At 43.9% G+C, this 21,559-nt stretch overlaps 1 protein-coding gene across 7 annotated transcripts in view; it reads left to right on the forward strand.

The window, feature by feature from the left end:
* The window catches only part of TOP3B (DNA topoisomerase III beta), a 636,381-nt gene that overhangs the window by 378,360 nt on the left and 236,462 nt on the right, over window positions 1–21,559 (forward strand). For all 7 annotated transcript variants that reach the window (XM_069619981.1, XM_069619976.1, XM_069619978.1 and 4 more), the window contains one exon: window positions 20,668–20,822. In XM_069619981.1, the coding sequence (XP_069476082.1) occupies window positions 20,668–20,822 (155 nt within the window). The remainder of the gene's footprint in view (window positions 1–20,667; window positions 20,823–21,559) is intronic.

The following is a 21,559-nucleotide window of genomic DNA, read 5'->3' on the forward strand; positions in this document are numbered from 1 at the left end:
TTCAACTTTTGGGCTTAGGCTGGTTTGCCCCTATGGGCTCCCCTGTGAATTGTGAGTTTTACATGAATAGCTGCTGGCAGTGGTTTTACCTTTATGACTTTTAGTTTTTATTACTCACATGCTGTTAATTCAGCCTCAGTAATGCACAGGAGGGCCACCATTTTTCCAAGGTGGGCTCCTTCTTTTTTTGTATATTTCTTGTGTGCTTGCTGTTTCTGCCATTCTAGGCGGGGACTGTTAGGGAGAATTTTCATTTCTGTGCCAATTCCATGTGACCTTAGAGACCCCCAGCTCTTTTGCTGGATTTAGGGCTTTTTAATGTTTAATCCTGAGTGAGTTGGACCTTTTTCTCACTCATTTGTTTTCCCGACTATGATTTTCTATGTTCCTTACTGTTTTATATGATATGGTTTTTATAACGTGCCTATACACGCGCGATGAGGCAAGGGAGGGGAAGACAGACAACGATCCTACTAGGCCAGGTGTCATTCAGATCGCGCAAGTGCGAGGGTAGGGAGAAAGGGAAGAGTGCCAGGGGGGGAGGGAAAGGGGAAAGTGCAGTACACGAGAAAGAAGAATAAATACGATAAAACGGCCTGATGGTGGCAAGTGCAAGGTAAGAGCAGACATAAGTGCTGGTAAGGGGACTGAAGGGATACAGAACCAGGCCCAAAGTGCAGGGGGTTGCCAGGGAGGCAGGGCAGGTGTGCAAAAGGCGGGACCTGGCCCCAAGATCACAAAGGGTGGCCAGGTAACCAGTGCAGAATCGGCAGGAATTTCAGCAGGGGAGAGAGGCAGAGAAAGCAGAAGCAAAGAGGAAGGTTTTGAGGTGTTTCCGGAACCAGAGATGGTTCTCCTCAAGTTTCAGGGAGGCAGGAAGGCTGTTCCAGAGGGAGGCCCCAGCCGAGGAGAGAGATCGACCACCAACTCGTTGCTTGGAGAAGCGGCTAACCCTGAGGGAGTTGGAGGCAGATGAGCGAAGAGCCCGAGAAGGAAGGTATTTAGGAAGAGAGAGTTGACGGTAATGCGGCCCCAGAAGGCCTTGTGGATAATGCAGAGGGTTTTGAACTTAATCCTTGCAGCCACTGGGAGCCAGTGCAGAGATTTCAGTCCTGGAGAGATACGATCCCTGGGCTTGAGGCCAAGGTCAAGTCTCGTACAGTGTGGTAAACTCCGTAGGCATCTGCCTTTGCATTGCGACACACAGCACCATTTGTGCAGTGCCACTGAGAAGTCCCTTGGACTTCTCATAATGTTGAACTACATTTTCTTAGGTGAACTACTGTTACCAAGAATAGTAAGATGACCCCTGTCTTACTTACCTTTACTTTATGGGTCCGGCACACACCACCCTATGTGGAGTGCTGGGGGTTTACATAGTAATTCCTTTCAACCCATTCCTCATGTAACATTGTGTTGCACTAACTCACTTGAATGGCTGGTGGCAGTGGTTTCTTTTTGTGTTTGTACTAGCTAGTGACATGTATCTGCAGGCTGATACCTCAGCTGTAGTGCTGCACGCAAGGGTGACCATTTTCCCAAAATGGCCAGAGTCTTCTTTTTTTGCCATTTCTTGTTAGCGAGTTTCATCTAGGCTTTTACTCTGTTTGCTCCAGTTTGTCTGGAAAGGCAAGAGGTGAGGGAGGGTCCTGAAGCTTCCCTGCCCTTTGTCTCTAGGTGTGCCTGAGTGAAACCAGTTCCAATTGGCCAGCTGGCTGTCCTGGAGGACAGACACCCTGCTGTGTGATTGACAGTCAAGGACTGTGAATTAATGGGAACTTGATTAAAAAGCGAGGTTTTGGGGATTAGAAGCAGAGTCGACCACTGGAGGACAACATCCGAAGCAGAAGACTAGAGTAGATGCCAGCAACACCCTACAGGATCGCGAAGTGCCAGGTGAAGCCCTGCAGCTGTGCTGACCCAGTTTTCGAATCGACTGGGAAGACCCGTAAAGCCTCCCTTAGGCTGGTGGGACCAACTCGCCCCAAGACAAACTCTATTTTGCACAGCCCCCGACTTGCTGCGACTTTCCAAGTCTACAGAAGCCCAATACTCAGGGTATCTCGGCCACCTGTGAGTGCATTGTCTCTCGAAGTGCAAATCCGGCCAAATCTTTGTGGGCATCCGGAGGACCCTACAGAAGCAAGAAATCCGCATCCAGAGTCCCCTCACCAGAGTCCAGGACCGAGGGATTAAAAAACTTCTAACCTGAACTTTTCGTTCTTAAATGGCGCTGAGAAAAAGGCGCCAAAACCACAAAGACCCGCTGAATCGATAGAACTCCATGGCTGTGGAGTCCCTTTCTCGAGTGCTGCCGGAGAATCCCGCCAGATGGCCTCCCTTTCGTCACCACTACCATGGACCATGAACAAGGGTCTACTGCATTGCAACTTCTTCGTTTCTAAGGTACTGTGTGGCTTGGGGTACATCATCCTTTTGCCATTGGGGGCGCTTCCTATCTTGAGTTGCTGTGATTTCTCTATTGAACACTTGACTATTTAAGAACATTTTTCTAAGAACAAGAGCATCAGAACTTTGCCCATTGACTTTGTTTGTCCTGGCTCCCTAAAGGCCTCCCTCTAAACCTATTGGCTTTGGCAGTGCGTGTTCCCTTGTAGGTTTTAAATGTTGAACACTTTAATGCTGGGATAAGAGACTGCCCGCATCCCTTTGGGAGAATCTAACTATTCTTATAACCCATCAGTCTGTTCTGATCTAAACCTAGCCTTTCCTTCCTTAAATAACTCAATACTGCAAAGGTGATACCAATATAAATGTTATACTGACCTCAACTGACGTCACCTCTGGAGCCGGAACATGTGTAACATATGAATGAATTACCTGCTTTATTGTTCACTTTTTGAATTGAATCCTAACTTGCGATTAATGTTACATCTAATTACTGCTTTTTAAAGAATGCTTTAAATATCTTTGTGTATAAATAATGTATTATATAACTAAGTGTATAAGTGTTTAATTGGATACTTTTTTTTTTGTTGATTGATATTTTATTTCTATCGCGCTCATACACAAGTGTTTCAGAGCGCGACAAGGCAAGGGAGGGGAACAGGGGAGAACAAAACGGCGATCTTACTAGGCCCAGTGACATTGAGAATGCGCAAGTGCATGGGAGAGGGGGAGGGGGAAAGTGCACGGAAGGGGGGAGAGGTGGAAAGTGTGAACCAGAGGAGAAACAGATAAATAAGAATAAATAAATAATAAAGGCAACAAACAGTGGTAATGCAGCCAGCAATTTGCAAGTGCTAGGTTTAAGGCAGCAGACAGGGTAGGTCTGATAAGTGCAGGAAGAAAAAGGGGGGGGGCTGTATGGGTACAGATAATACACTTGTATTTACTGATTTCATTGTACAACTCTACTGCTCACATTACCCCTCTTAAGATGAGCCTGGCTGCTCGGTCACACCACGAACTTATGTAGTAAAGGCATATATTAAAAGGTGGGTTACCTAATACCAAGAGATACATTTTGTGTAGTCCCACACCAGTTGGACTGCACTAATTCTTACCTGACGGGAACAACCTCAGTTTTGTATTTGGCGGTAATCCTGTGAATTCCCTGCCCAAGCTCCAAAGTGTCTGGAAAGTCAGGAAGTGAGGGAGGAGTCCAAAACGCGGCAGCTCTTCGTCTTCCACCTTGCCTGAAAGGGAACAACTCCTAGTGGGGGGCTGGCTGTCCTGATTGGACAGCCAGACCGCCCCTTTCCATAAAATGCGGGGAGAGAATGCAGAGGTTGTGCTGTAGATCCTGATAAAAACTCTGAACCTGGAAGCTGCAGACAAGTCGACCACTGGAACCAAAACCAAAAAGGATGATAACGCGGCTGAAACGATTTCCGGCTACCAGAGAGCCTGCTGTGTAACCAGACCCTGCTGTTAACCTTCCTTCCAATCGACCTGGGGACTCCGAAAACGACGACCCCTAACCAGAACCTGCTGAAACCCACTAGCCTCCAGAAGACCTGCAAGGAAAATCTTGCCTGGAGCCTTCTTCTGTGATCCCTGCTGCAAAAGTCCTTCCAAAGTCCTGTCTTTCATCTTCTAGACAAAGGAATCCACCAAACGGGTTTTTGGCTGCATATCCTGAAGTCTCCCTGCAGCAACACTTCTTTTGTACTGAGTTACTGTGTTGGCTAGAGTTTTTACTTACCTTCAGTCTCTTATGATTCCTGTGTATCCTTTGTGTACTACTGTGATTGGGAGGTCTCTCGTCCAGGTCATCCAGACCCACTGCTGGGATCCTTCTAGGGTGTCTTCTCCGAAGTCCCTGGACCCTAACTAACTTTCAAAGTGAACTACTTACTTGTTTAGCCAGTCTTCCTCAGGAACTCTGACTTTGCCTGCAACTGAGCCTCATCTCACCCTGCCTACGCTGGCTCCTACACCACTACGGTGCCTCTTCTGCCTCTGAGAGAACTCAGAACGGCTAGATAATTTAAAGGGTCTGCCTTGAAAATTAAACAAGTATTCAAAAGTGTACTTGCTTGTACTCCGACTGAATAGTTACAAAATGTTATTACTTACCTTAGATATGTTCTGCCATTCTGAAAGGTGTATATATAGGATTTACTTACCTTGAATAAGCTGTGTTCCATGTAAAGAATGCATGGCATCAACAGTAAGACTGACACAAGTGACCACAGTTCAAGGTTGTTTATTGAACTTCAACAAGGTTATGATAAACGCCTATCTAATCCTAAATCTACAGATGGGAGCAAGCTACGACCATCAAATAACCCAGTCCTAGTGGTGGCTTGTCAAAATAAAGGGGCCTATACTAAAAAACCTATTGCCAATCCTTACCTCTAAATACAACCAGTGTGGGGAGTAGTGTTTATGAAAAAGAAAAGTGTTCACAAAAATTATATGTCAGCATGTTGAGGCCGATGGCCTCCCTTCCCCACGGTTTCAGCATGGGACAAGGTCGTTCACTCGAGCGTAGCACAGTCGCTGGCTTCTTCGGCACGAGGATACAGTTCAATCACTAGCATCAGGGCCTTCTGTGCCCAAGTCTCTTTACTTATCAAAGTCTCTTGATTCAGAGGGCCTGATGTACGAAAACAAACAGTTATTTTCTTCCTACAAGTACTCGAATTCAGGTGATTCACTCTTCACCCTGGCGCCCCCTCTGCCAGCCTCAGATCTCTTTAATACAACAATTGTTACTTTGGATCCCCGTCTTCCCGGCTCAGATACACTTTTACATTGTTCACAGAATATTCGCTCTCGGGTGACTCACGGTTCACCCCAGATCCCCTCAGCCATGCTCAGATCCCTCATTTTACACAATTAGTCTCCCTCAGCCGAGTTCGGACCAATTTCAGTTAGTATCATTTATCGAAGACTTTCGAATGTGAAATGGGTTTAGCTTGACCCATTGCAGGACTACTTCGATTTCATAATTCCTTTTTACATTTGCCACCTCTCAGTTGAATACCTAACAGAGATCTTCGAATGAGCACCCACGTGGTGCCGGACCCCTCTGTTTACGGTATTTATCTTGGCTTCAAAAGTTCAGTCACTCATCTGCTGTTTAATTATTTGCGTTGCTCGTCACATACGATTCACACACGGTTCTCTTCAGATTTCTCTATACAATGTTACTGCTTGCAACCTTAGCTCTAACATAGACCGGTCTGGTATCAGTCTCCCCAACTCACCCGATGAGCTGACTTTAATGGTGCTGATTTGTTTTAGGTGCCAAGGACAGTACCACAGCAGTGAACGCTCCACCCCGCCTTGGCTATCAATGCGGGAGAGCCTCGGGTACCTCCGACACACACTGCAGGTTTCTTTAGCTTTAATTCCAGGTCTTATGTTTATTATTCTCGAAGGCTCATGAAAATAATTGTCTTTCTCTGAAAAAGGTCAAGGGCACTTACCTCCTTCTACCCCTATCCGGTCTTGCCGTCTTTCTCCTCCTTTTAAACTGCCATCTTGGAACTGTTGCTTCCTCGTGTGCTTTGCCTTGCTCAGAGTGTGCTTTCATGCTCGCCTTTTATCCATGTGTGGAAGTGTGATGGAACATGTCAGGTATACAGCTTGGGTGTTAGTCAGTTTTCTCTCACAGTGAGCTGTCTGTGAGAAAGTGTTCATGTCGGGAAAGGGGGTGGTGGTTGAGTTCTTAAGTATCCTACATGGTCGGATGGTGAAAAGATGTTATAGGGAAGGGGATACTGCGTCTCGCCGTCCGGTGTCCCACTTCCACTCCCCGAAGATCCCTCATCCAGGTTATCCTCCCACACTGGACCACCCCCAGGAACTGGATCCAGAAGCGATGGCTGTGTCCTGGCCACCTGGATGACAGATCCCCGGACACTAGCGGGCAAGACACCTTCAGGTTTCTCACAGCCTTCTTAAATAAGTATTCTCAAAGTCTTACTTTACTTAGAAACTGTCTTTCCATTCTAACAGAAAATAGGTAGGTTATCTGTTAATTGGGTTCCCCTCGTCCCAAAAGTAATGCTGTTGGTTTCACTTTATTATTCCTGTTAGGATAATTGTATGAGTGTCCCCAATTGGGTGTTGCTTCTCCTGAATTGCTATTAGCCTGTCCAGAAGAAGTCTGCCTAGGTCATACTTACCTTTTAGGTTGCTGGTAGCTTCTTACAAAAGTATATAGAGGTTTTACTTACTTGCATAGCTGTGTGCCATCCAAAAATAAATTAACAAGTTATTACTTCCCTTAGTCTGTGAATGGAAAAGCAACTGTAATTGAATATTACACCCCAAGGTCCAACTCATCTAGAATAACTTATCCTGAATCAGAGCTATAGGTTTTTACTGTTCCTTGAATAAGTGTTCCACTATTCAGAAAAAGTATATTGTCCGGTTGATTTACTAAGTGATTTCTTGCTGAGCGTCACAGTATTACTTTAAGGGTCTACTACCCTTGTATTACTGTAAGTAATCCAAAAGGAACTATTGGTTTTAACTTCCCTAGAACTAAGCATAGTGTTGTGTTTTTATAATTGTGGTTACATACAATGTGATAGTACTTATCCCCCCCCCAAGATTTGTATGGTCCTATTTGTATGTAAATAAACCATTTATTTTACAATAGATAGTGTTTCCATGTTTCTTTAGGCCATATGTATATTACAATTATGTAAATGTACTGATTCTACAGCCCCCTCTCCCTCCTAAGATAAGCCTGGATGCTCCTTCTACGCTACCATGTACTCCGGTGGTATAGCCTTATACTAAGAGTTGAAGTCTTGTACTGTCTGTTGAATGGTTTTACTAAGCCCCGTAGTTGGACTTCAGAAAAACTGTCCTAACAGTCTTACTCCTGGGTATTTACCTAGGAAGCGTGTGTTGCTGTTTACTCCTCCTGAGCTTTGAGTCACGTTGGGGTGGACGACCCAACACTTTTCTCCCAGGTCTTATGATATCAGTCCAAGACGCCAAAATCCTTCAGGTGGCCTACCTAGCCCCCTGAACCCTTTGAATCCAATTCCATTACTTCCCTGCTACGAAACAGCATCTTCTATGAACCTACAACTTTGACAGCATCTGCCCTCTTTTGTTCTGCTGCCTATGTGTCACTGACTCCCCAGTACCCCCATCTGACTTTTGAGACATTAATTCCCCAGGGAGGGTTGGACTTCTAAAGAATAGTTACTAGCCTACCAGTATTGCTATTTAGTAAATGTTGGTTGATGAATGATTTGCTAACCTGGAGCTAATGTACGGATGCAGAAGTAAGGCTCGGACACAAATGTGGCATGTTTTTGGTTAGAAACTTTTATTAACCAGGAAAGAGTTGGAAAAATGCCTCTCTATACCCAACGCTAAGAGGGGTTTCCCTGCCTCAAACAAAACTAGTGAATTAGTCAGGATGTCCAAATTAAAAAGTCTGTCACTCAAAAGGCCTACTTCTGTCCCTAGCACTAACAACCTAAATCAACTTCGCAAGGATGATCTCTTTCCCAAGTAAAATGTTCATGGTAACTCTTGCCAACAGAAAAGTTCCCAATACCTCGGGTAATCAAAATTATGAAAGAAAAATGTTCCACAATGCATCACTCCAAAGATTTGGGTTGTGCTCCTCTCCCCTGGATTCTTTCGGGTTCTACTTTCCTTTCTTTGAACTACAGAGCCCCATATCATTTTAGTTAAGTGTCACTTTATATTTTCACAAGGGTGCAAGTCCCAGACTCAGCTCTTTAAAATACTAGCTTGGTGCACTTCCCTACCAAGCACAGGTTTCCTGCTAACAGTCCTTTTTACTTCCAGTGTTCCTGGCCCTCTTGTTCTCAAACTCATGTGGGTGCGAGTCCCAGACTGGTGATATTTGATTGTAATAGCTTGGTTTAATCTCCTGCCAAGCAAGTGTCCTCTCGTGGACACGTTCTCTCTGGGTCCAAGACCCTCTTATTCTTTGATTCTAATATGGGTGCGGGTCCCAGACTCGCAATATTCTGCTGCAATAACTTGGTTCACTCTCCTGACAAGTATATGTTCTCTTTTCGGTATTGTCTCTGCTTTATTCAGGGTCCCAGACCCTCTTATTTGCTTGTTCTCATGTGGGTGCCGGTCCCAGACTTGTACTGTGTCTTTGCAATAACTTGGTACACTTCCCTGCCAAGCATATCCTCACTTTTACACTCTTTCTTTCAAGGTCCCAGACCCGCTTATCCTCGTCTTTTCATTTGGGTGCGGGTTCCAGACTCGCACTGTGCCAGTGTGATTGCTTGGTTCACTTCCCTGCCAAGCAAATGTCCTCGAATGCACTCTATCGGATTCTTTAAGGGTCCCAGACCCTCATATCCTCGTTGTATGGTTGTTCCTTGAAACCTTCAAAATCTCCAGCACCTTTCTTTCTGTCTGAATACCTGCTTCTTCGGTGCGTGACTCCCGGGCGGCAGTGCTTCCCTCCTGAGGATCCATCATCGTTCGGCTGTCCTTTGCAGTTGACGGCGTCTCCGCCGATCACTCTTCGTTCGGTTGTGCTTTCTCGTTGGAGGCCGGTCCGCCAATCCTTTTTCCCTTCTGGGGTTAGGGATTTTGCTCTTCGGCAGCATGCTGGACTTTGAGAAGCGCAGTTGTTTGATCGGCCCGTGTGTCAAAGAGCCCCTCCTCTAACTGCTTTCCTGCTCCCATTTGCCTGTGTGTTCAGCATCCTAAGCCGTGGTTCCCTGCACGCCTGTTTAGTGTCTACCGCTCTTCCGGGCTGGAAGAGGGCTCTCTTCTTTGGTTTTCCTCTGCACTCTTGTATTTCCTGGGGCAAATTGAAGATGATAAAAGACTGGACCGTTCACTCCGGTTCTGGGGAGTGATCATCATAACTTTAGCCGTCTTCTTGACAGTAGTTCTAGTAGAGCTATAAGGGAAGCATTTGGTATTGCTTGGGTCGTTGATCAGCTCTAACGGATGAGATTGCTTAGCCTCACAACAGCTGATATTAATACTGACTAGTAATAGGGAAGGAGACTTTGGTTTGGGGAAGGAGGGAGGGTCTGCTAAGGCGGTAGACTGCTGCTTTCTCTGGGAATGGTCATCCCTAATCCCATAAGGTACTTCCTTTCCCATGTAATCCTCCCTCAGCACACCACCCCCAGGAGGACTATTGTACTGTGGATGCACCACCCTGGACCCATGGGAATGGTCTCCCCCTTAGGGGAGAACTCAGATTTGTCACACTGCTCTTAATACTTACCTATTTCTCATCTAAAGGTGTACTATTGTATTGAGTATTGCAACAGCAAATGTCCTACTGTGTATATATGTGTGCAACTATCTTTACTTACCTGAATTTAGAGGTGATTTTCAACATTGCCTTTGTTTATATAATGACCATATTTTTTATATAACTACAGTGTGCGTTTTCTTGACTAGAAGTGTGCTCAAACGTCTTTGAACTCTCCTACAGCCCCCCTAGACTAAGCCTGACTGCTCGACCATATCTACCAAGCCTTTTGGGTATTTCAGGCCAAACCTAACAGTCGGAGCTCTGTGTATCTAAGAGAGGGTGTTCTTCAGTCCTACCACAAGTGGGTTTTAGTAAAACTCCCTAACAGTCACCATTAGTTATTCTTGGAACAGCAGGTGCACTTTGGCTATCCCGGCAGCGATATATAAATATTTAACTGGAATATGACAACCGCTGCAAAACATATCACCATTGTTAGTTACTGGGGTAGCATATCTCATTTGTAATATTTGCATGGTAGCTAACTATTTTGGTGAACATGGTGTGAGAAACCTGAGGATGTTCTCACATCTACTCCCCTTGGATCCTCTATGCAGGTGGCCAGGGAAGGGCCATCGCTTTTGGATCCTGCCCCTGGGAGTCGATAAGGGAGGGAGGATCACATGGTTAGAGGCTCCTTGGGGATTGGATGTGGAATGCGGTATTCCACATTTTCCTCTAAGGAACAAAACCCGATCCCAGAGGTAGTTATGGGATATTGTTCCCCATGCTCCCTTGTCCAGGAGAAGAACAGGAGATATTATTCACCTTGACATATGAGAAAGAGGAGAAGAGGAATTGGGAATGAGTTATCTTGAGATAGAACACAATTCTATCTCATAACAACTCTTCTAACATTCCCCCTGTCCTTTTTGGGTTATTATGAGGCTCATTCTTCAAACTCCATTACTGATCTGAGGAAGAAACACTTGAGATTTAGGAACATTCAACAATGTCCCCACTTTAGTACTGAGAAGAGGAAAAAGCAACTCGGCGTAATAGACATCATTTACTCTCACCACCCTGGTACCGGGACGAAGAAGATTAAGGAAGGTCAGGCATGGGCCTATAATCGGAACCATGCAGCCTTAATTAATGAGGGACACCTCCAGCCCATTACAGAACTGCAGGTGAATAAGAAGTGGACCTCAGTGGCACAGAGAGAGAGAGAGAGAGAAACAGGGTAACAGGAAGACACAGCAGAAGGAGCAGTATGAGATGCCGAAACGCCACTACAGAGTCTGGCCACTCCAGAGTCCGGTAGTCCTGCTGGTGGGACTCTGCAGGGAGGAGGTTCACCGAACGGCAAGGCTGGCAGCAGAAGCTGCCGGGAAGTAGAGGCGAAGCTGCACACGACAACCGAAGGGGGCTGGAAAAAGCACCTGGCGAACAGGCTCTCCCGTTAGGGGGAAAGCCACACAGAAAGGAGCTGCTGACACGGTTAAGTGTCAGTGACACAGAAAACTGCCAATGAATATTGAAATGAACAAAACCAGCAAAGTCGTACTATTGAATACCGAGTTGAATGAAACTTGCACAGTTGCCCCTATTGAATACTAAATTAACTGAAACCGGCAAAGTTGCATTTATCGGACACTGACTTGAATGCGAACTGAGTGAAACCAGCAAGCCCAGGTTTATTGAATATTGAACGGAATGAAACAGACTAAGTTGCCTTTATTGAATGCCGAATTGCATGAGACAATCCAAGTTGCACTTACCAAATACTGATCTGAATGAAACAATTGAAGTTGCCCTTATGGAATATCAAATTGAATGAAACAAGCAACGTTACACTTATTGAACACTGAATTGACTGAAACCTAGTAACGATACATTTAGTGAATAACGAACTGAATGAGAAATGTAAAATGTGCACCTATTGAATGTCAAAGTGAAAGGAAAGACAAACAACTTTCATTTTGAACATTGAGTGATAATGAAACAGCACGACGACTAGTATTACATAATGAACTGAAAGCAAACGGTAAAACTGCATTGAATAACAAAAACTGAGTCGAGGTATGCCGGTTGTGTGAGGCGCTTAGGCTACAAAGTAGGAAGAACAGGCAGATATTGGACTGAATATATACTATCGATTGTAGGCCGCTGCACCTTCGGGGGACTAGTAGTTACCTCGCTACCACAAGAGTTAGTGAAACAGAGACAAAGGGAGAAGCCCCTCATTCACGGTGCGCTGCGCCACCTGTAAGTGGAAGGATATCCGAATAGGACAACTGGATGACCATACGTTTTACAAAAGATATGGTTTGAGTGGACAAAGTTAAAGTCACAAGGCCATTGTGTTCCGTAGAAAATAAAGTTTATGCTAGAATATAGAACAGGTCTGCCGACACGTGTTTCGACCCATGTACCGGGTCCTTTTCAAGGCAAAGCTGTGTTAGATATTAGTCAAATAAAGTACAGATGTGACATGGCCATTCAAAAGTGCAAGATAAACAATATGAAACACAAATCGTAAGTGTCCCCATGCACAAGGAGGGGGACTGTGGGGACACAGGTGGATAAGAACAGAAATGAATAGACCATGTATTAACGTCATACATGGTTCAAGAGGGCAGGGTCAGATACAAAGGGTAAACACAAACCAAAGGTAAACGTACAATTGTTATGTCAATTTCCCGGGATCAGATATGTTCACACAAAATATAAAGCAACGTTACCAGTTATGGTGAAGGTTGCAGTATCCATGGTGGAGTGGTGGCACCAAACAGACCAAGAAGGTGAAAGGACGAAGAGAACACAGTGAAAAGGAGTCCTAATTGAACAATTTTAGGTAAATGCAGTAAAGGCTGGTGTTGTGCTAGTTAAGAGCATGACCTCAGTATGGGTTACACTTCTGGGAAACATAGGGTAGATCCTCTTCTGGGTAATTAATCTGGTGCCACATGTGAATGATTGAGTCCTCTTGGTGACGTGCATGCGGGCATCGTGCCAGACATATACAGAACAAATATTTTGTTTTATTTAATTGGCAAGGTGGTCTGGTTCCAGGTACAACCAACCCATCCCAAATAGTGGATTAACAACTGAACCGGAAAAGATACTGGGGGGAGAGAGAAGTAACACCCCGTGGTATTTAAATATGAAAAGAAAAGGAGCGATCTAATTGCGTGCTACGACATGTGCAAATGGATCGGACACGCGGTGATATTGGTGTAGAATGCATAGTGGATTACCCTAGTCGTGGTGGAAGAATGGGCACTTGGAGACCTGGTCGTGGTTAGAAATTCGTAGCGAAAACGCTACCAGTAAAAAGGCAAATCTGTGAGTGAGAGTACAAAAAAATATGAATATATAAGAAAACGGGGTCAGAATTGTATGCATTTGCACTCTAATGTTAGTGAGAACATTGTGAACGATGTAGGGAAAAAAGCATAAAGTATTTAACTTAGCAAACATGTTTTAGTGGTCACGGTCGTTAGGTGCTGTTAACAGCACGAAAAGCAAATAAGTCATACGGTGGGTCCAAAAGCTCATGGCGCCATGCCGAAACCTGCAAGCAAATATACAACCACTGGGTGTGCATCAGTAGATTGTACTGGTGAACGAAATGACGAGAGTGTGTGTATAATAGGGGAGCACGTCTGTAAGAACAGAGGCTTCTTACCTGGGGTCACGGGGCTCAATCCCCTGTGAGGAAGTAGCTCATGAAAGAAAAGCAGACTACAATATTCTAACGGGAGGCGCCTTCTCAAAGTGTATTTTGATACCATCTGATGCCATTATGTGATGTGGTCACGTGTGTAGTTACAATCATGTGATACAATGTCGTGGTTATACGTGCGTAAGTCATCTTAACAGGTGACCAGAGTAACTAGTGCGCATTGGCTGAGAAAAACTGTCATGACAGATCAAGAAATGCTAGTGGGCACGTGCAAGTGAAGGACACTAATAAAATGCTGTGCAAGATTGTTAAGAAAACCCTCGGCATGCGTGTGAACACTAGGTCGGACCGTGGGGGTCAGAGTTCGTGGTACCTAAATCGGGATATGTGATGCTAAGAAAAAGAAGAAATAGTGGGAAAAGTAAAAGCATGCGGCTTGTCATCATGTTGAGTCTGATGGTAAGGGTGGAAAAAAATTAGGTGGGCGAGTAGTTATTGGAGAGATAAGTGCGAGCCTGTGACAGTGTGTGTTGGAATAGAAACATGAGCTAGAAATAGGCAAAGCTCAAGTAGGGGTCTGAATGTTGATGTTCTCAGATGAGGGATGGGTTGGTGTAAAAAATGGGCACCGAGGTAAATGATGGGCTGGGGTAAAGAATGGGCATCTAGGTGTATGATAGCTAATAGTAGGGACATATGCAGAGTGGGTGACAGAGCGACAAAGGATAAAATGTACCACCCCATATACATAATAAATCAGAATGTGCCATTAGAGAAAAACACTTAGTTCCGTATCCTTGGCATCTACTCTATCTTGACCCGGATCTCCACCCTTATATTTCCAAGAGACCTCATTTAGTGTTCACCAGGAACAAAACCCTGAGAAATCAGCTCTGCCCCCTCTTTCGTTCAACCAAAGCTTGTTCTTGCACATTCACATACATGGCTTAAACCGACACCATGCTGCTTTTTCAAATGCGGCTCATGCAACTTTTGCCAATTCACTCTCAACCAGAATGTGTTCACCTGTCACCAAGGTCTTCAAATTCAGATTTGTGACTTTATTAATTGCAAATCCAAGTACATAGTTTATGCCATCCTATGTATATGCCAAAAGGTATATGTTGGCTCTACAATCAGAGAATTACGGGTTCGGACCCGCAAACATTTCGCCCATCTGAAAAGCCAGGACCCTAAACTGCCTCTTGCCAATCATTGGCAAAACCACCATCAATTGTACTCAGTCAAAGACCTCAGGTTTATTGGACTCCTACAAGCCCATGCCCACCCCAAAGGGGGCAACCGTCAACTTCTACTGCGGCAACTCGAGGCACGGACCATCGTCAAACTTAGATGCACCAGCCTTGGACTCAACTAGGATACGGAGCTAAGTGTTTTTCTCTAATGGCACATTCTGATTTATTATGTATTTGGGGTGGTACATTTTATCCTTTGTTGCTCTGTCACCCACTCTGCATATGTCCCTACTATCAGCTATCATACACCTAGATGCCCATTCTTTACCCAAGCCCATCATTCACCTTGGTGCCCATTTTTTACACCAACCCATCCCTCATCTGACGACGTCAACATTCAGACCCCTACTTCAGCTTTGCCTATAGTTCATGTTTCTATTCCAACATACACTGTCACAGGCTCGCACTTATCTCTCCAATAATCTCTTCCGGCCTTACTGCCATAAAGAACTGGATGTCTTTCCGCTTTCTCTCTTAACACTGACAAGACTGAGGTCGTATTCTTTCCCTCTAACTCTCTTCCCCCTCCCTGTCCTCCCCCTTTCATTCACTTTCCTGCCTCTAATCTCCCTATCTCTCTCCATGCTCGTAATTTAGGCATTCACTTTGACTCCTCTCTCTCCTTCTCCCACCATATCTCTCTCACTTCCCGCACCTGTCGATACCACCTCTTCAATATTCGCAAAATGTGTCTCTCACCTTCCATGCTACCAAACTCTTAATCTCCTCCCTCATCTTCTCCCGCCTCTTCTACTGCTCATCCTTATTCTTTGGACTACCTACTTCTCATCTTGCCCCCCTCAAATCTATCTACCACTCTGCTGTTCGTACCCTCTGTCTCCTTACCTCCCGCAACTCCATCTCTACTTCCCTCTCTTCCCTTGGCTGGCTTCCATTTCACTCCCAACTTAAATTTCACTTTCTCTGCCTTGTCTTCAAATCTCTCTATGGTCTTGCTCCCCCATATCTCTCCTCCCTCCTCTCTTTCTACTCGCCCTCCCGTTCCCTTTGGTCTGCTGACCATTTGCTTCTCACTACCTCCGTCCCCCTGTGCCCCCGCCCGTTTCCGCTCCTCCCAACTCATAGGCCCCCTGCACTGGAACTCCTTCCTCTTGCAATCCGCTCTACCCCACCTTCTCCTCATTCCGCACCTCCCTTAAATCTCTCCTTCTCCATTCTCCTCCTTGAAACCTCTTCCCCTTCCTGCCTCCCCTCCCTCCTTTATCTTTCCCCTTGACTATCTCCCTCCCCTCCCCTACCTCCGCACTCTCACCTTTCCCCTTCCCTCCTTCTACTCATCACCCTTTCCCCCCACCCAGTCCTACTTCACTATTCTCCCTATTTCCTTCAGTTAATTGCTCTTCTCACTGTTTTGTTGACTGATTCATATTGTAATTTGCTTCTACCGTTATATTGTTTGTTTTTATATATTAAGTTGTTCAATTGTACAGCGCTTTGGTGTAAAGCGCTCTATGAATCAATAAATACAAAATTCAAATAACTACTCGCTGACCTAATTTTTTTCCACCCTTACCATCAGACTCAACATGATGACAAGCCTTATGCTTTCACTTTTCCCACCATTTCTTCTTTTTCTTAGCATCACATATCCCGATTTAGGTACCATGAACTTTGACCCCCACGGTCCGACCTAGTGTTCACACGTATGCCGAGGATTTTCTTAACAATCTTACACAGCATTTTATTAGTGTCCTTCACTTGCACGTGCCCACTAGCATTTCTTGATCTGTTATGATGGTTTGTCTCAGCCAATGCGCACTAGTTATTCTGGTCGCCTGTTAAGATGACTTACGCACGTATAACCACGACATCGTATCACGTGATTGTAACTACACACGTGACCACAGCACGTAATGGCATCAGTCGGTATCTAAAATACGCTTTGAGAAGGTGCCTCCCGTTAGAATATTGTAGTCTGCTTTTCTTTCATGAGCTACTTCCTCACAGGGGATTGAGCCCCGCGACCCCAGGTAAGAAGCCTCTGTTCTTACAGACATGCTCCCCTATTATACACACACTCGTGATTTCGTTCACCAGTACAATCTACTGATGCACACCCGGTGGTTGTATATTTGCTTGCATGTTTCGGCATGGCGCCATGAGCTTTTGGACCCACCGTATGACTTATTTGCTTTTCGTGCTAGTAACGGCACCTAACGACCGTGACCACTAAAACATGTTTGCTAAGGTAAATACTTTATGCTTTTTGCCCTACATCGTTCACAATGTTCTCGCTAACACTAGAGTGCAAATGCATACAATTCTGACCCTTTTTCTTATATATTCATATTTTTTTGTACTCTCACTCACAGATTTGCCTTTTTACTGGTAGCGTTTTCGCTACGTATTTCTAACCACGACCAGGTCTCCATGTGCCCATTCTTCCACCACGACTACGATAATCCTCTATACATTCTACAACAATATCATTGCGTGTCCTATCCATTTGCACATATCCTAGCACGCAATTGATCGCTCCTTTTCCCTTCATATTTAAATACCACAGGGTGTTACTTCTCTCTCCCCCAGTATCTTTTCCGGTTCAGTTGTTAATCCACTATTTGGGATGGGTTGGTTGTAACTGGACACCACCACACCTTGCCAATTAAATAAAACAAAATATTTGTTCTGTATATGTCTGGCACGATGCCCGCATGCATGTCACCAAGAGGACTCAATCATTCATGTGTGGCACCAGATTAATTACCCAGAAGAGGATCTACCCTATGTTTCCCAGAAATGTAACCCATACTGAGGTCATGCTCTTAACTAGCGCAACACCAGCCTTTGCTGCATTTGCCTAAAATTGTTCAATTAGGACTCCTTTTCACTGTGTTCTCTTCGTGCTTTCTCCTTCTTGGTCTGTTTAGTGCCACCACTCCACCATGGATACTGCAACCTTCAACATAACTGGTAACGTTGCTTTATATTTTGTGTGAACATATCTGATCCCGGGAAATTGACATACCCATTGTACGTTTACCTTTTGTTTGTGTTTACCCTTTGTATCTGACCCTGCCCTCTTGAACTATGTATGACGTTAATACATGGTCTGTTCATTTCTGTTCTTATCCACCTGTGTCCCCACATTCCCCCTCATTTTTGCATGGGGACACTTATGATTTGTGTTTCATATTGTTTATCTTGCACTTTTGAATTGCCATGTCACATCTGTACTTTATTTGACCAATTTCTAACACAGCTTTACCTTGAAAAGGACCCTGTACATGGGTCGAAACACGTGTCGGCAGACCTGTTCTATATTCTAGCATAAACTTTATTTTCTACGGAACACAATGGCCTTGTGACTTTGACTTTGTCCACTCGAACCATATCTTTTGTAAAACGTATGGTCATCCAGTTGTCCTATTTGGATATCCTTCGACTTACAGGTGACGCAGCGCACCGTGAATGAGGGCTTCTCCCTTTGTCTACATTGGATAACAGACTCTGAGTGCAAAGTTGGAGTCTAAGTCGACAAATCACTTGTTTGGCTGAATATTGAAATATTCAAGGAAACATGGAAGTTCATGGTTGTGTGACCTGTAATGGGTGGATTGTGCGATCCAACAACTGCACCTAGACCAGACAACTACTACCTGTTGAATCAACACCTGCTGATATTGAATGCAAGATTCCTGGTTGCGTGACCTCTAAGCGGTGGACTGTGTGGTCTAACAACTGCGCAAGACCACGGTACCCTATATATGCCAACAAGGAAGTTTGCTGTTGTGTTGAAAAGGAAAGTTCTCAGTGGTGCATAGACTGTTTGGTGAAGAGAACCGTGAACTGTAAAGACTACAAAGTCTGAGGCTTGCCTAGATCAGGGGTGTGTTCGGGTTGTGGTCAATTGACTAAAATATGAAAGCAGCATAGCTGCAGTCTGTGGGTGTCGGGGATTGTGCCCCTGTCCTCTAAGTCACCAAAAGTAAGTAATATTGGGTGCCTCCCAAAAGTACTCTGCGCTTTTCCCAAAATGTATATCTAAATACAAATTCAATTTAACATCTTTTGATTGTGTAATATTATTCTCTTTAATAGCGCGAAGCAGACACGTGTTTCGACCACTGGCCTCATGATAAATGGAACTTTAACATTTTTTGTGTATAAAAACATTTCACTATTCATTTCACTATTTCACTATTTCAATATAAACCCAATAATAACATGTTTGTATACACAGAAAATGTTTACCGTTCCATTTATCATGAGGTAATTCACACAAGTGTTAAGCACAGTCCAATTATTGTTATGCCCAATATTGGTGTTAATCACAATTATGTTCCCATCATGTCAGGTTAATATTAAATTAATTCGGCAACTTAAACAAAGAGAACATGTAAAGATATAATCGTATATACCTAAAATGTCATTTGTGAATGTATAATAAGGTAATAAAAGGAGAGAAAAATCAAATTCCTTTATGTTAGAAGGAAAAGGAGAGAAAAGAAAGTATGAACATCATTGCTCCACTGTACATTTGTGGTGACATTGTCTAGCCTTATTCACTTTACGCCCCATCACCAGTGTCTTGTTACATTAAGTACACTAATCGAATCAGCAAAATAAGCATAGCTGTGCGACCGCACCTCCATGTAAGAATAAAATGTGATTCTTATGTGCACACTTTTATCACCAATTATGGCTATATATTTGGATTCGCTGTGGCCGCCAAAAGGTGTTGTAATGGATAAACATATAGGTCAATTGACTCACCCTGGGTCTTCACATCAAACAATTCATATTATGACCATTATAGCTTGTGCTATGATAGTTGGTGGTTCTTAGAACCTGTGTGAAAATAAGCATTATATTAGTGTGCAGTTTAAATACAGTTTGAGTGATAAATATTGGATCTTTACTGGCCCATGTTAAATTTGAAGACTCACCCATTAAGATTGGGCTGCTTCTACGTATTTCCTATACTTAGATTCCCTTGTAGTGTTTGAGTTGGCAAAATAAATGTCTGCTGCTGTATTATCTGTAACAAACATGTACAAAATTGCTGAAAACGGGGTGAATCCTTACCAGACATTGTACGAAGGAGCGATGCACGAGTGGATTTAGCCATACTCTAATAAGTGAGAGCTAGGAGATATATATCAGAACTAGTCAGACAGTGTTGATGAGCGAATCACCCAATTATTTTTTTTTACATGTTTGTTACAGATGATATAGCAGCAGACAATCTATTATTTTGCCAACACAAACATTACAAGGGAATCTTAAGTATTGGAAACGTGGAAGCAGCACAATCTTAAGGGATGCGAGTCTTTCAAATTTAACGCAGACCTGTATAAAAGTATGGAACTTTTGTATCTTAAGTCCACAAGAAGGTAAAGTGAACATTATAACGAACCTGTTGACATTTGGGGAAAAGAAGTTGAAGAATAAGCTTGAGCTCGAAATATCTCAGAACTTACTTTAGTTTATCGTTGGCATCCCTACACATTGTTTTGCTATTAGTTGTGAGAGCCAGCATAGGTTTTGGACACAGACAGACTTTTCAATTGAACTCTGACACAGACTTTCCTTAGTTTCTTTAGGTAGGGAAATCCCACCTTACTATAGGGCAAGTTAGGCCTTAATACATCCTGACCCTTTCTTTAATAAAACATTTGTTATACATTAAATCTGTTGTCTGTGTCTCCTTCCATGATGCCAATCCCACACAGAGCACAGGATATTGTTTGTTTCTGGCTCTGCATGTTACCAATGTGATGTTTTTTTCGAGCACAGCAGATCAACATAGTTCATCCCTGGCACAACATATCGCCATTCCTAGGTCCTGGTCAAAAGAGACTTATTTTTATGTCTTGTGCATGGTTTGTTTTGTTTACAGTTTAAGATTTGGAAATATATGATTTCTGTATTCTGTTATGGGTTGGGCTGGGTTCCTGGGTCTCTCTTCTCTCTCCTTTGACTTCCATCGGAATCTAGGTGTTCTGGACTGTGGGATATCTGCACTGATGTTTTGGTGTCTGTTTGAAAATATATTTTCATGCCCATTATGTTGCATGAGGTTGATTGCCTAATTCCTTCATTGGCAGGAATGGGTCCACAGCACACTATGCAGATTGCAGAACGACTATACACCCAGGGATACATCAGCTACCCTCGAACAGAGACCACTCACTATCCAGAGAACTTTGACCTGAAGGGGTGTCTGAGGCAACAGGCCAACAATCCATATTGGTCAGATACGGTATGTACTTTGTAGAAAAGTGTACTTCTACTGGGATGATGTGCTTCTTTACTCTTTTTTCCATGTAAGTTGAAACCTTGCAGTAGCGACTGTTCTAGATGTAAATGTGCCGCGTTGCCCTGCCACCTAGTTGTTGGGTTTAAAGTTGGGTTGCTGTGTTTAATAATGGTAATATATGTGTACAATTGTGGGTCGTCAGCCATAAGCATGTATCCTGTTTTGGCCAGTTTCGAGGTTAACAGAATGTTATGGAGCTTGGGATCTGGAAAGACACTAGATTAAAGTTTTGCCCTGCATATGGAAAGCGTTTTTAAGAAGGCATTTTATTTGCAGTATTTAAGTGCAATCCTTGCTTCGAGAAGTAGCACTCCACCGTACAGATCCTCTTCTTCGACAGTCCATAATAAGTATTTCACACAGAAAAATCAGGCTGTGTATTGTACAGTTCCCAAACATTCCTACCTGTGACCTTAGTAATTTGAGGCTTGTAATCAAAGCCAGCACTGACGATTTAGGCAGTGTGCTGTGTATGGATAATAAAATCAATGACAAATGCTAGTTTTCATTTCTGTAAACCACATGGGTAGAGACTTTAACGTGCAAATCCCCTTTTCTCATTTTTATGAGCCTGTTTGTATTGTTACAGGCTTTCTTGACCCTTTGTCTACGACAAGGCTTATTTTTGAAAGCCTCATTGGCTTGCAAAAACCGGCAACAAAATGTTGATGTGCTACCCT

The sequence above is a fragment of the Ambystoma mexicanum genome, chromosome 10 (genome assembly GCF_040938575.1).
Source record: "Ambystoma mexicanum isolate Mex_15411 chromosome 10, UKY_AmexF1_1, whole genome shotgun sequence".
NCBI classification, from domain to species: domain Eukaryota; kingdom Metazoa; phylum Chordata; class Amphibia; order Caudata; family Ambystomatidae; genus Ambystoma; species Ambystoma mexicanum.